Source organism: Emys orbicularis, chromosome 1, assembly GCF_028017835.1.
Source record: "Emys orbicularis isolate rEmyOrb1 chromosome 1, rEmyOrb1.hap1, whole genome shotgun sequence".
Lineage (NCBI taxonomy): Eukaryota > Metazoa > Chordata > Testudines > Emydidae > Emys > Emys orbicularis.
This window is the reverse complement of record NC_088683.1, coordinates 244,941,905-244,955,200: the sequence shown is the minus strand read 5'-3', so window position 1 is coordinate 244,955,200 and position 13,296 is coordinate 244,941,905. Positions and strand designations below refer to the sequence as shown.

General features: G+C 45.7%; 1 protein-coding gene across 1 annotated transcript in view; it reads right to left on the bottom strand.

The window, feature by feature from the left end:
- Positions 1-13,296, bottom strand: part of HERC2 (HECT and RLD domain containing E3 ubiquitin protein ligase 2) — a 211,627-nt gene that overhangs the window by 81,916 nt on the left and 116,415 nt on the right. The window contains exons 38-44 of the mRNA XM_065403094.1: positions 11,653-11,835; positions 10,817-11,001; positions 8,288-8,435; positions 8,010-8,206; positions 7,543-7,773; positions 2,522-2,657; positions 1,502-1,645 (exon numbers count right to left, since the gene is read on the bottom strand). Coding sequence (XP_065259166.1) covers positions 1,502-1,645; positions 2,522-2,657; positions 7,543-7,773; positions 8,010-8,206; positions 8,288-8,435; positions 10,817-11,001; positions 11,653-11,835 — 1,224 coding nt within the window. The remainder of the gene's footprint in view (positions 1-1,501; positions 1,646-2,521; positions 2,658-7,542; positions 7,774-8,009; positions 8,207-8,287; positions 8,436-10,816; positions 11,002-11,652; positions 11,836-13,296) is intronic.

Genomic DNA, 13,296 nt, shown 5'->3' with positions numbered 1-13,296 from the left:
AATCTTCATTTTTTTGTAAGTACTGAACTATCAGTTGCTAAAAAATCAGTTAAGCAAAGTGAAAGCAAGATGATAATTAGAATTTTGTGATAAAGCTGGTTACCTAATTTATTAATACATGTTCATTTCTTATTGGTTACGGAATGTTAACATTTGTAAAACCTCAGCAGTTGCACAAAATACAGTAGAACCTCAGTTACAAATGCCTCAGGAATGGAGGTTGTTCATAACTCTGAAATGTTCATAACTCTGAACAAAATGTTATGGTTGTTCTTTTAAAAGTTTACAAGTGAACTTTGACTTAATATCACTTTGAGATTTTATTATGCAGAAGAAAAATGCTGCTTTTAACTATCTTAGTTTGAATGAAACAAGTTCTTACCTTGTCAAAAAAAAATTTTTTTTTAAACTCTCCCCCCCCCTCTTTTTTTTTTTTTTTTTAAAGTAGTTTACATTTAACACAGTACTGTACTGTATTTGCTGCTTCTTTTTTTTTTTGGTTATTGCTGCTGCCTATTTGCGTACTTCCGGTTCCAAATGAGGTGTGTGGTTGACCTGTCAGTTCGCAACTCTGGTGTTCATAACTCTGAGGTTCAACTGTATATGCAAGTTTAAAATTTTAGAGTATCTCTCTCCATTGTGTTCCATATCCCACTGAATTAAGAAGGGGCATCTGGTGATGACTTGAGCAGTTCTCATCCACATGTTTAAGAGGAGCCGAATGAATTAAAGTGCAATAGACTTCCTTTTCTCCACCATCCCCCAAGACCACTATTTTCTGCACTTAATTTCAACCCACAGTGTGTAGCTCCTCTTGAAGTAGAAAGAGGAACTGCTTAAGACATCAATCACCACTTTGAAGATGACAGAAGGAGCCATAACAAGAGGTACAAATGTGTTTTATTTAAATTTTGGGGTAGCACTGAGAAGCGTTTACAAAGTTAGTATTCAAACAACAACAACAACAACATTAAAAAGAGTCATATTAAATATGTAAGAGTCATAAGTTAGGTGATCAACACTTTAGTGTCCAAAATCTATGCCTGCCTAATGAGGCATCTTTAAGAAACGTACTAGTAGTTTTTAAACTGCAATATGTGTTTTAACTGTGTATATTTCTTACTGATAAGATTTGATTTTTTGGGGGGGGGAAGGGTTTTTATGTTGCTTTGAATGTTGTATCTAGAAACAGGATAACACTTTCAGGACCAGTAAATATTTTCAAAAACTATTTCTAAATTATCATCTCTGAGTCTTTGAGGCCAAAAGCCTGAGTTCTGTCCTCAGACCACAACATGCAAGGTACATACTGATCAGGTATACTTGCTGAATAACATCATCACACAACCCGTAACCACACATATTAGTTACATTTTAAACTAGAGAGGACATTGAAGATGACATTTTATTTTGAAGACTAATAATCAGCAAGAGGTTAAATATTGCAAAGCATGTGGCTGACAGGATAACAAATTCATCTTGTTACAATAAAAAGCTGTACCTGTGGGAATCGATCCAGCCTCTTGTACAGCTGGTTGAGATAAGATCTGCCTTAATTTATCCTGGTGAGATAGCAGAGCTCGACCTGCTTTCAATATGTACAGTTTTAACTGTTGGCATCTCAGCAGATCCAAATCCACTTGACCTATCAAAAACATTAAATGCCCATTAACCAGAAAGCAATAGTATTCAAAGTAACATAAGCAAACATTTATTTTTACAATCTGATGATCCCATCACAAAAATACATTTTTAGTACCGACAGTCATGAATGGTAAGCTCAAACAAGATGAAAGTACTAAAATATAAAAAGTTTAAGTGCATCATTATAAGAAACCCACACTGGACCTACTCCAGATGTCAATACTAAGACAGTGCCTCCCAGCTGTCATGCAGTTGGTGGACTTCAGGTCTGTCTAGATGAACAGTTAGTGGGTGGCACTCTGGGGTGCTATTCTACAGAGCACTAACGTATTGTGCACCAACACTTTTTGTATAGGTGCCGCAACCATGCACTGATGTACGGCCAATGGAAACTTTTAGTGCACAGTAGCGGGATCCACACACACAGCTGGTGAACGGCACGCTATCGTGTATTTACACCACAGCTTGACATGCACTGAGTCACACACACAGTTTAAAATGCAACAGATTAGAGCAGACTAGATAGATATCAGGTGCATCAACTATTTTCAGACAATTCAATACACGACAAAGACTCCAGCCTCAAACTACATTTACATCATAGACAGCAGCCATTCTTCCAGCCAAGATATAAACTGGATTCCCTCTACAGCGCATCAATGCACTTCCTTGCATACTTGCATGTATTTCTCCAACATACAACTCTTACTATCACTTACCCCAAAGTGGAGCATGTGCCTTCATATATCGCTTCCTACTCAACGCTGACCATGTAGAAAACAACTTTCCACAGAACTTCTGTACCTTCCTAATATCTATTTAATGTTTGCAATATTTTCCAGAGAAGGGCTAACGTATGACAGACAGGAAACTGTACCTGAAAGACCCTGGTTGGGAGACTTCATTCTGTGTTTTTCTACTTTACTTCCGGCCAAGTTTACCAGCTGAGCCCAGACAGACAACATGGGTTCAGTGAATGGCAAGTTGTTCACATTAAAAGCCACCACTGGAAGCTAAAAGAACCAAAAAGTTACGCATTTTTCAAATCTTTAGAAATGCATAAAAACTTATGGATTTTTTATATTTTAAGAGGATAACTAGTGTTTATTTAATTACTCTTGAACTGGAACAATTGAAGAGGACTTCTGTCTCTAAAAACACTCAGAAAATAAAGGAGCTGCTAGGACTGTAGTCATATGTAGAGGGATCTGAGCATCACTGTCAGAAAGGAAAAGCAGATAGCATGAGCATCAACTGCAACCCCTGCAACAGATTGGGGCTTTAAGTGCACGGGAGCCTTTTATGCTGTGACTTCACAAGGCAAAAAAAGGTGTGTTAACTCAAGGTAAAATCCTAATGAAGACAAGGCAGTTTCTAGTTCTCACACCAATTAGCAGATGAGACTATGGTGTATCCTAGCCTTTAACTCAACTTGCTTATTAACATGAAAAAGCACAGTTACCTGTTCCGTAACTGGCGTTCTTCGAGATGTGTTGCTCCTGTCTATTCCACAGTAGGCGTGCGTGCTCGCCATGTGCACCGGTGCCGGAAGTTTTTCCCTTAGCAGTACAGAACTCCCATAGGTTTAGGGCTTCCCAGCAGAGGCCTAGGGAGCGAGTACATGGCGGCGGTGTTGTCCGTGAGGACTCTGACCACCTTGCTGCGGAGGTGCGTGAGAAACGCCACGCACACCAACCGAACCGCCCTGAGCTCCTTGACGTTTATGTGAAGGGGCAAGTCCGGGGCCGACCACATTCCCTGGATTTGCACGTCCCCCGTGTGGGCTCCCCAGCCCAAGTCCAAAGCGTCGGACATCAGGTCTATGGACGGGTTGGCCTCCCTGAAGGGAATCCCTTGCAACATATTGCTTGGGCAGGACCACCATAGGAGAGAAGCGAGTATCGGGGACGGGACCGTGAGAACCTTGTCCAGACTGTCCCAAGCTTGGGAGAACTGGGAGGCCCACCATAATTGGAGGGGCCTCATATGGAGTCTGGCATGGCGTCCCAGAATCCGAAGACACGCCCTCGCCGTGGTCACCGGGAAGGCCGTTACCGAGGCGATGAGACCTCTTAGGGTCTTGAACCTGTCCAGGGGGAGAGAGGTTGTTGCCCTGGAGGAGTCCAGCAGGGCCCCAATGAACTCTATGCGCTGAACGGGCACTAATGTTGATTTGGTCTCGTTCACGACCAGGCCTAGATCGGCGCATGTCGAGAGGAGCAGCTCTACGTGGGACTCCACCTCGAAACGAGACTCCCCCTTGAGGAGCCAGTCGTCCAGGTAAGGGAAGATTTGTATTCCCTCCCGCCTGAGGTAGGCCGCTACCACCGACATACATTTAGTGAAAACCCTGGGAGCCATGGATAGGCCAAATAGGAGGACCGTGAATTGGTAATGGTCCATCTCCACCATGAATCGGAGGAAGTGTCTGTGTCCCTTGAAAATATGGACATGAAAGTACGCGTCCTGGAGATCCAGGGCTGCGTACCAGTCCCCCGGGTCAGGGAGAGGATAATAGAGGCCAGGGACACCATGCGGAACTTAGAACGGGTCAGAAAACTGTTCAGGTCGCACAGGTCCAGAATAGGCCTGAGGCCCCCCTTTCTCTTTCGGGATCAGGAGGTACCGGGAGTAGAACCCTTTGCCCTGGAACTGAACCGGTACCCTTTTCACCGCCCCTAGGTGGAGCAACCGGTTCACCTCCTGACGCAGGAGGCGGACATGTTCCTGGTCCCCGGGGGCCATCGTGGATGGCGGGTGATTTGGCGGGGTGAGGAACTGCAACACGTAGCCCTTGGAGATAGTACTGAGGACCCATTGGTCTGAAGTAATGCGGGACCACGCCCTGAGGAAGGCAAACAATCGGTTGCCGAACACAAACTTTATTAATCGGGGGGTCTCCCTGGCAACAGGCCCGGTGCCCCCCTGCAGATAGTCAAAACCACCTCTTCCCTTGCCTCTTTCCCTTAGAGGGACCGGGCTGCGGGGCAGAGTGGGACTGCCTCTGAGAATGACGCTTCTGGTCTCTGGGCCTTTTGTACGGGGGCTCATATCTGCTCCTCACAGGTTGAGCGCCGAAAGCGATTTGGCCTTGTCCTTAGCTGGGGGGACATAGAGGCCCAAGGTCTGCAAGGTGGTGCGGGAATCCTTCATCCCATGCAGCCTGACGTCCATCTAGTCCGCGAAGAGTGCCTTGCCATCGATTGTGCATCAGCGATTGTACCTCCGTCGACAGCCCAGACAACAAGAGCCACAACGCCCTGCGCATGGTGATCGCGGAAGCCATTGAGCGGGCCGCCGTGTCTGCCGCATCGGACGCCGCTTGCAGGGCCGCTTTAGCCGCCACCGACCCCTCTTCCACCAGGGCCTTGAAGTCCTTCCTGTCCCGGTCCAGGAGGAGGGGCTCAAATTTAGGCAGGGACTCCCACAGGTTGAAGTCAGTAAGGCCTGGTGGTTGGCTACGTGAAGCTGGAAGCTAGCCAACAAATAAAATGTTCTGCCAAAGGAGTCCAGTCTCCTGGCGTCTTTATTTTTTGGGGTGGGCGCGGGCTGGCCCTGACGCTCTCTGTGGCTTACCGATTTCCACGACGGGCGAGTTGGGTGCCGGGTGTGAATACAGGTATTCATGGTCCTTAGCCAGCATAAAGTATTTCCTCTCGGCCTTTTTCGAGATTGGGGCCAAGGAGGCGGGGGTTTGCCACAGGGAGTTTGAAATGTTGGCAATACACTGGTGCAGAGACAGGGCCACGCGACCCGGTGGCAAGGGAGACAGGACGTTAAAGAAGGAATCGGACGGACTCTCCATCTCCTCGGCCTGCAGCTGTAGGTTGGAAGCCACCCGCTTTAGCAGGTCCTGGTGTGCCCTGAAGTCCTCCTGCGGGACTGAAGGCGGAGGCGCTGCTATGGTGTTGTCCGGTACTGGGGAGATGGCCCGTACGGAGCCGGGCACCTCGGTCGGTGCCGGGGCGTCAATACCGAGGTCAGAGTCCCGGCGCATGTCTGCCGACTTGTGGCCCACCAATTTGTCTTGTGGGCGGCCGGAGGAGGCCGATGGAGCCCGGGACACTCCGGAGACCGAACGGGCCTCCGCTTGGGCTGGCACCAATGGCCACGGTGCCCACTGGCACCATTGTCCTTGCCACGGAGTCCCTTGCCACTGGTTCGGCTGAGCACGGGATGGCAATATGTGCCCCGGTGGGACAGCACGTGCCGAGGGTGGATGGACGCGTGCCGAGGCCAAGGTCGCCGAAGAACGCTCGGTTCCGCAGGAGCGGTAGGAGCGGCGTCTGTGGCGGCGTCTCCCTCGGGACCGGGATCTCGACGACGACGAACGGTACCCATGCGACGAACTGCTTCGGTACTCGTGGTGACGACAAGAAGCCCGGGGCCTTGACGCCGAGGTACCCCGAGGGGAGTCTCCGGCGTGGCGCCTTGACGAGCGGGAGCTGGAACGGGAGCGGCGATGTCTGTCCCATTGAGAGCGGCTCCGGTACCCACGTCTAGCAGGTGAGCATTCCTGGTGCCTCCCTCGGTGCCTCCGCTCACTGGCAGGGGCCATGGAGGGTCCCCGTGACTCCCGTCCCGACGGCGGCCCTGCCGGTCTGGCCGGCATCGAGGGTGGCCAGGAGCTGTCCGAAGAGCGGCCGCTGCGCGCTGAGCGGTGCGGGGATAGATCTTTGGAGCGGGAACTGCAGCTGCTCGGAGAGCTCTGGTGGGCACCCAAAGGGAGCTTGCCCCGTGACCTAGGGCCCGTACCAGATTGCGAGCTCGAGATGGGCAGGGACATAATGTCCTTCGCAACCTGCACCGCCTCCGGCGTCAATGGCATCCGTACCGGTGGGGATGCCTGGGTCGACGGTACCAGGCTGCTCCGCTCCACACCACACGAGTCGGAGCCTTAGAGCCCAGGGGGGGATCGAGGGCTGCCCAGCAGGGGACCAGCTTCGCAGTGTCGTTGCGAGGCCGAGCCCTTCCCTCGCTTTTTGGAGGGAGAACAGCGCCGACTGGTCGAAGGGGCCTCGCTACGTACCGAGTCCGATCTGTGCACTGGCGTTGGAGTCAGTGCCGACTCCATCAGGAGAGCTCAAAGTCTGAAGTCTCTCTCCTTCTTGGTTCTTGGCTTGAACGACCTACAGATCTTGCAACGCTCGCTTATGTGAGTCTCACCCAGGCAGTGAAGACAGTCAGCGTGAGGGTCGCTCCTGGGCACAGAGCGGCGACAGGAGTCGCACGACTTGAACACTGGGGCACAGGGCATGCCCCGAGCCCGCTCTAACAACTGAAGAACAATGGACAACGGTACCACTAAGGTCGAGAAGAAGGGCTGCAGCAGAGCTGGAGCACAAAAGTTCCGACTACCTTCACTGGCGGCAAGAAGGAACTGAGGGTCGGGTGAGCCCGTAGCTCCCCTTATAGCGCGATATACAGGCGCCACTCCAGGAGTCGCAGCGGTGCTCCCCCAGTACGGGTACTGCTAAGAGAAAAACTTCCGGCACCGGTGCACATGGCGAGCACGCACACCTACTGTGGAATAGACAGGAGCAACACATCTCGAAGAAGAACTACAAGCTGCCTTGTCTTCACTAGGATTTAACCCTGAGTTCGCACACCTTTTTAACTAGTGAAGACAGCTAAACTGAGTTAATATATTTTTTTCTAATGAAGATAAAACCCTGCAAAGACATGCATGAAGACTTGCATATGATTTGCATATGAGCATGACTAAAATACACAATTGTGGGACTGGCAGATGTATACTCCCTAACCACACATCCCACTCATTTGTCAGACTAGCCTATTCTCCTTTGTAAAACAGAGCCAACTTAAGTTTCTTTTTTCACAAAAAACATACTTTTCACACTTTCTGTAATATTAAAGACCCAAGATAGGTGTACTTACTGGTTTTAGTTGACTTAAGGGGCATACTCTACATGTTCGCATGTCATAGAATTGAACAGTGATTCTTCCTTTTGGTGTGATGCGCGTCACTGTGCCTTCTCCAAATTCATCATGAACGACTTGTCCACCTAATCTCAAGCGACTGTCTATTCCACCAATCACTGCTAGTACAGCCATTAAGCCTCCCACCTCTGGATTCTCAGAATCAGTGAAGTAGTCTTCTAAAACAGCCTGAAAAAGAATAGTAAAGTTAACTGTAAGGAGAAAACTAGTACTTTTATCTACTTCATAAAAAAAAAAAAGAATATATAGTCAATCCAGTTGAAAGTTACAATACGAAAAATAATTTTTATATAAAATATTTTTTAAATTAAGCTTTAACATTGTTAAAATAATTTTAATATTTAAAACATTAAAAATTAACACTTCTATAGAAAAATGAGCTAATTTTAAAACGTGGAAACTACCCCTTCTGACTGTTTTCCTGCAAAGATGTGGGTGATGGAGGTTAGTTGAGAGTTGATGTACTTGTTTATGAGTCCATTCCACTGGCTTAGTGAATGGAGTGTCCTCAGCAGTGCCACTATCTCTTCTGCCAAAGTACTGCTGTGAGTTGCAGTTAGAGATGCTTGAGGCCTGGCCTTCCTCCTCCTCAGAGTAGATTCTGAAAAGAAATAACAGCATCTCGGTAGCTGATTTAAGATAGGAAAAACAAATGAAACCATTAAGGAAAAAATTGCTCTACCTCTGAGTAGTGGGATATCTGAAGAGCAAGTACTAAGTAGACTGCCTAGGAAACCAAATAGTTTTTCCACAAGAAATTTCATGTCTCTTGATCTTTCCGTTTTGTCCCAGGATGGAAGTACCGCTTTTAATAAATGCACAGCAAGGATCTAAAAGGAGATATTAGAATTAGTGTTATTTTATTTAAAGTCATTTCAGCAAATAAGTTCTATAGGATCGGGGTCTAAAACAAGGACATTAGAATTAGAAATATCTATACGGAGATGAAAGACTTAACTACGAGCCATCTTTTGTGCTCTTCTCTACAATGTTGGTTGCTGAAACTTAATGGTCCATAGCTACCTAGTTATTTTCTTGCTTGTTTGCCTATTCATCAATATTAAGAGGAACTGTGCTAATTTAATACTAGTAGTAGTTGTATTTAACATAGTGTTGCCAGCCCTCCAGGATTGTCCCGGAGACTCCAGGAATTGACGATTAATCTTTAATTAAAGACTGCCATGGGATGAAACCTCTAGGAATCTGTCCAATCAAAACTGGCAATCCTAATTTAACACAGCCCAGCATCAAAGCACACAGAGCTCCATAGAGCTACACACAGATTGGCAAAAAGTAAGATCACCATCATAAGACTTGAAAACAAAGAAGTATCAGAACAGGATACTTGAAATGAGAGGATGGGGAAAGAGATGTGGTTTAGATTCCAAATATGAGAACCAATAGCAGCCATACTAATACACACTTTTGGGTGAATTAGTTTACACCCTAACTCTATCCCAGTGAAAGCACAGGAGCCTAACAATGTAAGATGTAATGTATCAGAGTGCAAACAGCAGCCAGAACAATGCTTGAGGAGCTTTTCACATATAGCCAAGGCTTAGTATCACTGTCTCTCAACTTAACAAATAAATATGCATCTGCATTTTAAGTTGGAAAATTGGTTTTCTTTCTGGGAATGAACTCCCTGAGTCGGATACAAGTAGGTTGCATCTTTCTTACAATATACACCTAGGGGGGAGGGATAGCTCAGTGGTTTGAGCATTGGCCTGCTAAACCCAGGGTTGTGAGTTCAATCCTTGAGGGGGCCACTTAGGGATCTAAGGCAAAATCAGTACTTGGTCCTGCTAGTGAAGGCAGGGGGCTGGACCCAATGACCTTTCAAGGTCCCTTCCAGTTCTAGGAGATAGGATATCTCCATCGATTTAAAAAAAAAAAAAAAAAAAAAAAAAAAAGAGGCAGCATTGGTATGTCTTCAGAGTCCAGGACTCCAGACTTTTGTCACCATCCTTCCAGCCCCATCCATGATTCCAGGCCAGATGAGGAGGTGTAATGGTTACTTATTAAGCTTGACTATTCTCCAGTCAACAAGAACAGCCTTGTCTTCTGGGCCCTGGACACTAAGAGAAGACTGATCCACCTTCACAGAGGTGTCTCTAGATAAGTTTTGAGTCAGGCATATAAAAACAGTGGCCCACCACAAGCTATCTACACTGATCACCTTTCCCTGGAAGAATGATGTCTGCAGTCATGGAGCCAATGCACGAGGGCTCTCTTTCTGCAGTTCCCAAGAGGGCCCCCTCACAAATGGAGCTCCTTTCGGCTTTTTGCAGCTCCATTTGTTCTATCATGCTGAGGAAGCGCTCCCATTTTTGTCCCTAACCCCTGGCAGAGGAGGAAGAAATGCTCTCTACTGCCCCAAAATTGGCTTCAAAATTAGGGTAAGAGTAAAAGTAGGAGAGTTGAAATACCACTATGTTTAGCTGGCTGGATACAAAAAATCTCATAGGGGTGAGAACACCACTTAAATCCTGCATGAGTGCGTCTGAACTGCCTCTGGTATATACTGAAAGAAAGTCACAGCCTAAATGTATCAGACTGAGGAAGAGATCAGAATCATGTTTGTATATTCCAGCCCTAAGTTAATTGGCAGAGCTACCTTTGAGAAGATGCAAGCAACAGAAAAGCACCATTAGTGGAGAATTATACATTCAAATCTTGTGTACAGAAGAAACGTATTTACAATGGAAAAGCTACACAAGCGATAGAACTGTACACTGATGTGTCATATTTGACTGGTAACCCCTTCCTCCAGGCTGTTTTAGATCACTCACTCTATCACCAACATGAATGCAAAGATACAGCATGCCAATAAAAAAAGGACAGACAAGCTAAGCAATTTGGTTATTTTATTTAAAATAGTTTGAGTTTGTTCATTTTTCTTTAACTGTCTGTGGTGGTTCTAGAGACTGTGTGCATAGCCAGTTCACCTCCCTTCTTAGCAACCTTTATTATTAGGTCCACAGTAGCCAACCAACAGTCTCTCTTGCATTGAACAACATTTTACATAACCTTGCTATGCAGTGTTAACTTGCAGGAGGATTTTTAAAGCAAGAACATTCTGATATTACCTTTCCTCCAACTCAAGAAAATAAAAGGCACCTTCAAAACTGTTTACTTTTAAAACTGTACTGTAACAAGACAAAAAACTGCCAAATTCACTGCATATGAAAATGATCTGGAAACACATTACCTGTCTCTGTAGTGATGCAGCAGTGAAAGATTCATGCCCCTCCACAATTTTCATTAGCAAAGTTATCCACTGAGATGTGCTAAGCGTGCTGCACATCTGAGGCATGAGTGCTATACTTCGAATGAATCCTAACGTGCACCAGCTTCTATGCTGCTCTTTATAAACCAACTTATTTGGCAACGAAGCTGGAAATAAAAATACATGAACAGCTGACTTTTCTGCCAACTGTACCACAATTTCTCAAAATGATCCACTTTGTTAGACAGATCTTAAAGTTCTGCTACAAAATTGCCCCTAAATATAAAGTTAACTGACTTCCAATTTAGTTGAAGTCCATTAAGAATTAACTTCTGGCATACTCCAGGAAAGAGAGAATATCTATTGCAAGCAAATTCTCACCCAGACACTGACTATACTACCTTACAATTCTGTCCATTTTGAAAAATTTGCTTAAAGTTACTGTTGTTATAATGATGTATATCATCAAATTTATGATTCGCCTGATTATAAAGTCATGCTGTCCTTCCCAACCTGAAAAGTCCTTTTTGACTTAAGATTCCTTATAATGGAAGCCATTTACAGGTTGGACAGTCTGGACTTTGTATAGTGTGCGGCACACCAGCACTAATAGATAAATGTGTATTCTATCCACAAAACAATTTGTGATTTTTCCACAAATACGTAAAATTGATGCTTTGAGAAGATCTAAATGTGTTACTGAACTTTGACCTTAAAAGATTAGGAATTAAATAAAGGAATTACTGCATAATCAGGTAAGATATACTGCCTGAAAACAGATGGGTTTATTTGGTCAGACTATGTCATGTAACACATACTTGATTTATCTATCGTTCCACTCTCCACCAACATGCGAAGCAATCCACACAAAGTTCTGGTCGCTTCATTCTGCATGACTTCAGCATGGACTCCAGCAGAGAGAGAGAGTGTCTGTAACAGGTTCACGGTACTCATCAGCATCGTGGAAGTGGGGTGAAGGTTCCTTTCAGCTTGTTCTCCTTCTGGAGCAATAAACAAAAGCTAAATAATTACTTTAGTAACATGCTAACACGGTAAACAAAATGTTCTGAAAAAGGTAAAAGAACTGCAGTTCTTGGAGATGTATGTCCCTATGGGTGCTTCACTTCAGATGTACATGCAATTCTCAAACCTTTGATTAGAGATTTTCTACTAGTAGTACCAGTCTGGCCCGCACACATGCCCTATGCCTCCTCGCACTGGACACTGAGGCTATACAGAGACGTGCAGACAAACCTCCCTCAGTCCCTTCTCCACTCGAATGTCTCCACAGAGAACAGTCTGAAGCAGAGGGGAAGATTGGGAGGGTAGTAGAGCACTCACAAGGGGACACATCTCAAAGAACTGAAGTTACTGCACAAGGTGAGTAACCTCTTCTTCAAGTACTGTCTGTATGGGTGCTCCATTTCAGGTGACTTCTGAGCAGTTTCCCCAGAGGAAGGAGGGAGCATTGGAACTGAGTCCAGAACTGAAGCCAGTACTGCAGTACCAACTGCCACATTAGATCTGACAGCATGGCTTAAAGCGTAGTGCTTTGAAAATGCATGTACGGAAGCCCATGTAGTAGCCCTACATATATCAGACACTAGTATTTTCTAAAGCAATGCCATGTATTTTGCTTGTGACTTGGTAAAATGTGCTGTCACCCCTTGAGGAGGATGAGGATGAATGCTTGCAGTCTTATAACAAGTGACAATACAACCAGATATCCACCTGGATAGTTTCTGAGCAGAGATTGTGGACCCCTTGGATCTATTCACAAAGGAGATGAACAGACTAGGTGACCTCTGAAATTACTTGGTCCTATCCAAGTAGAAGGCCAGTGCCCTTCTAACATCCAGGGTATGAAAACAGGACTCTGTCAGAGAGATATGTGGCTTCAGGAAAAACACTGATAGACGAATAGATTGGTTAAGGTGAAACTCCGAGAAAACCCTAGGTAAAAATTTAGGATGTGGGCAGAAAGAAACCTTATTCTTGAAGAAGGGGGCGGGGGGGAATCTGCCATTAAGGCACCAATCTCCCACGCTCTATGGGCCAAGTGGATGGCTATTAAAAAGGCAGTCTTCATAGATAAATGGAGTAGAGAACTGGTTGCCATGGCTTCAAATGGCTGTTTCATGAGGTGACTGGGTTCCAGGTTGGGATGGGGTCTTTAGTCTGGGAGTTCCAACTCCTTAATAAACCTAGATGATACAGGATGAGCAAATATGGAAAACCCCGCTATAGTTAGATGAAACGCTGATATTGAGGCTAAACGGACCTTAACTGAGCTAATTAATAACCCTGATTTCTTCATATCCAGGAGACTGAAAGAGGCACAGATTCAGGGAGGAAGCACCAGTGGGAGAATCTCTTCCATTGCTGCAGGTAAATAGTAAGGGTTGCCTTCTTCCATCTATTTAGTACACCAGTTGCACTTCCTCAGAGCAGGAGGATTCTAA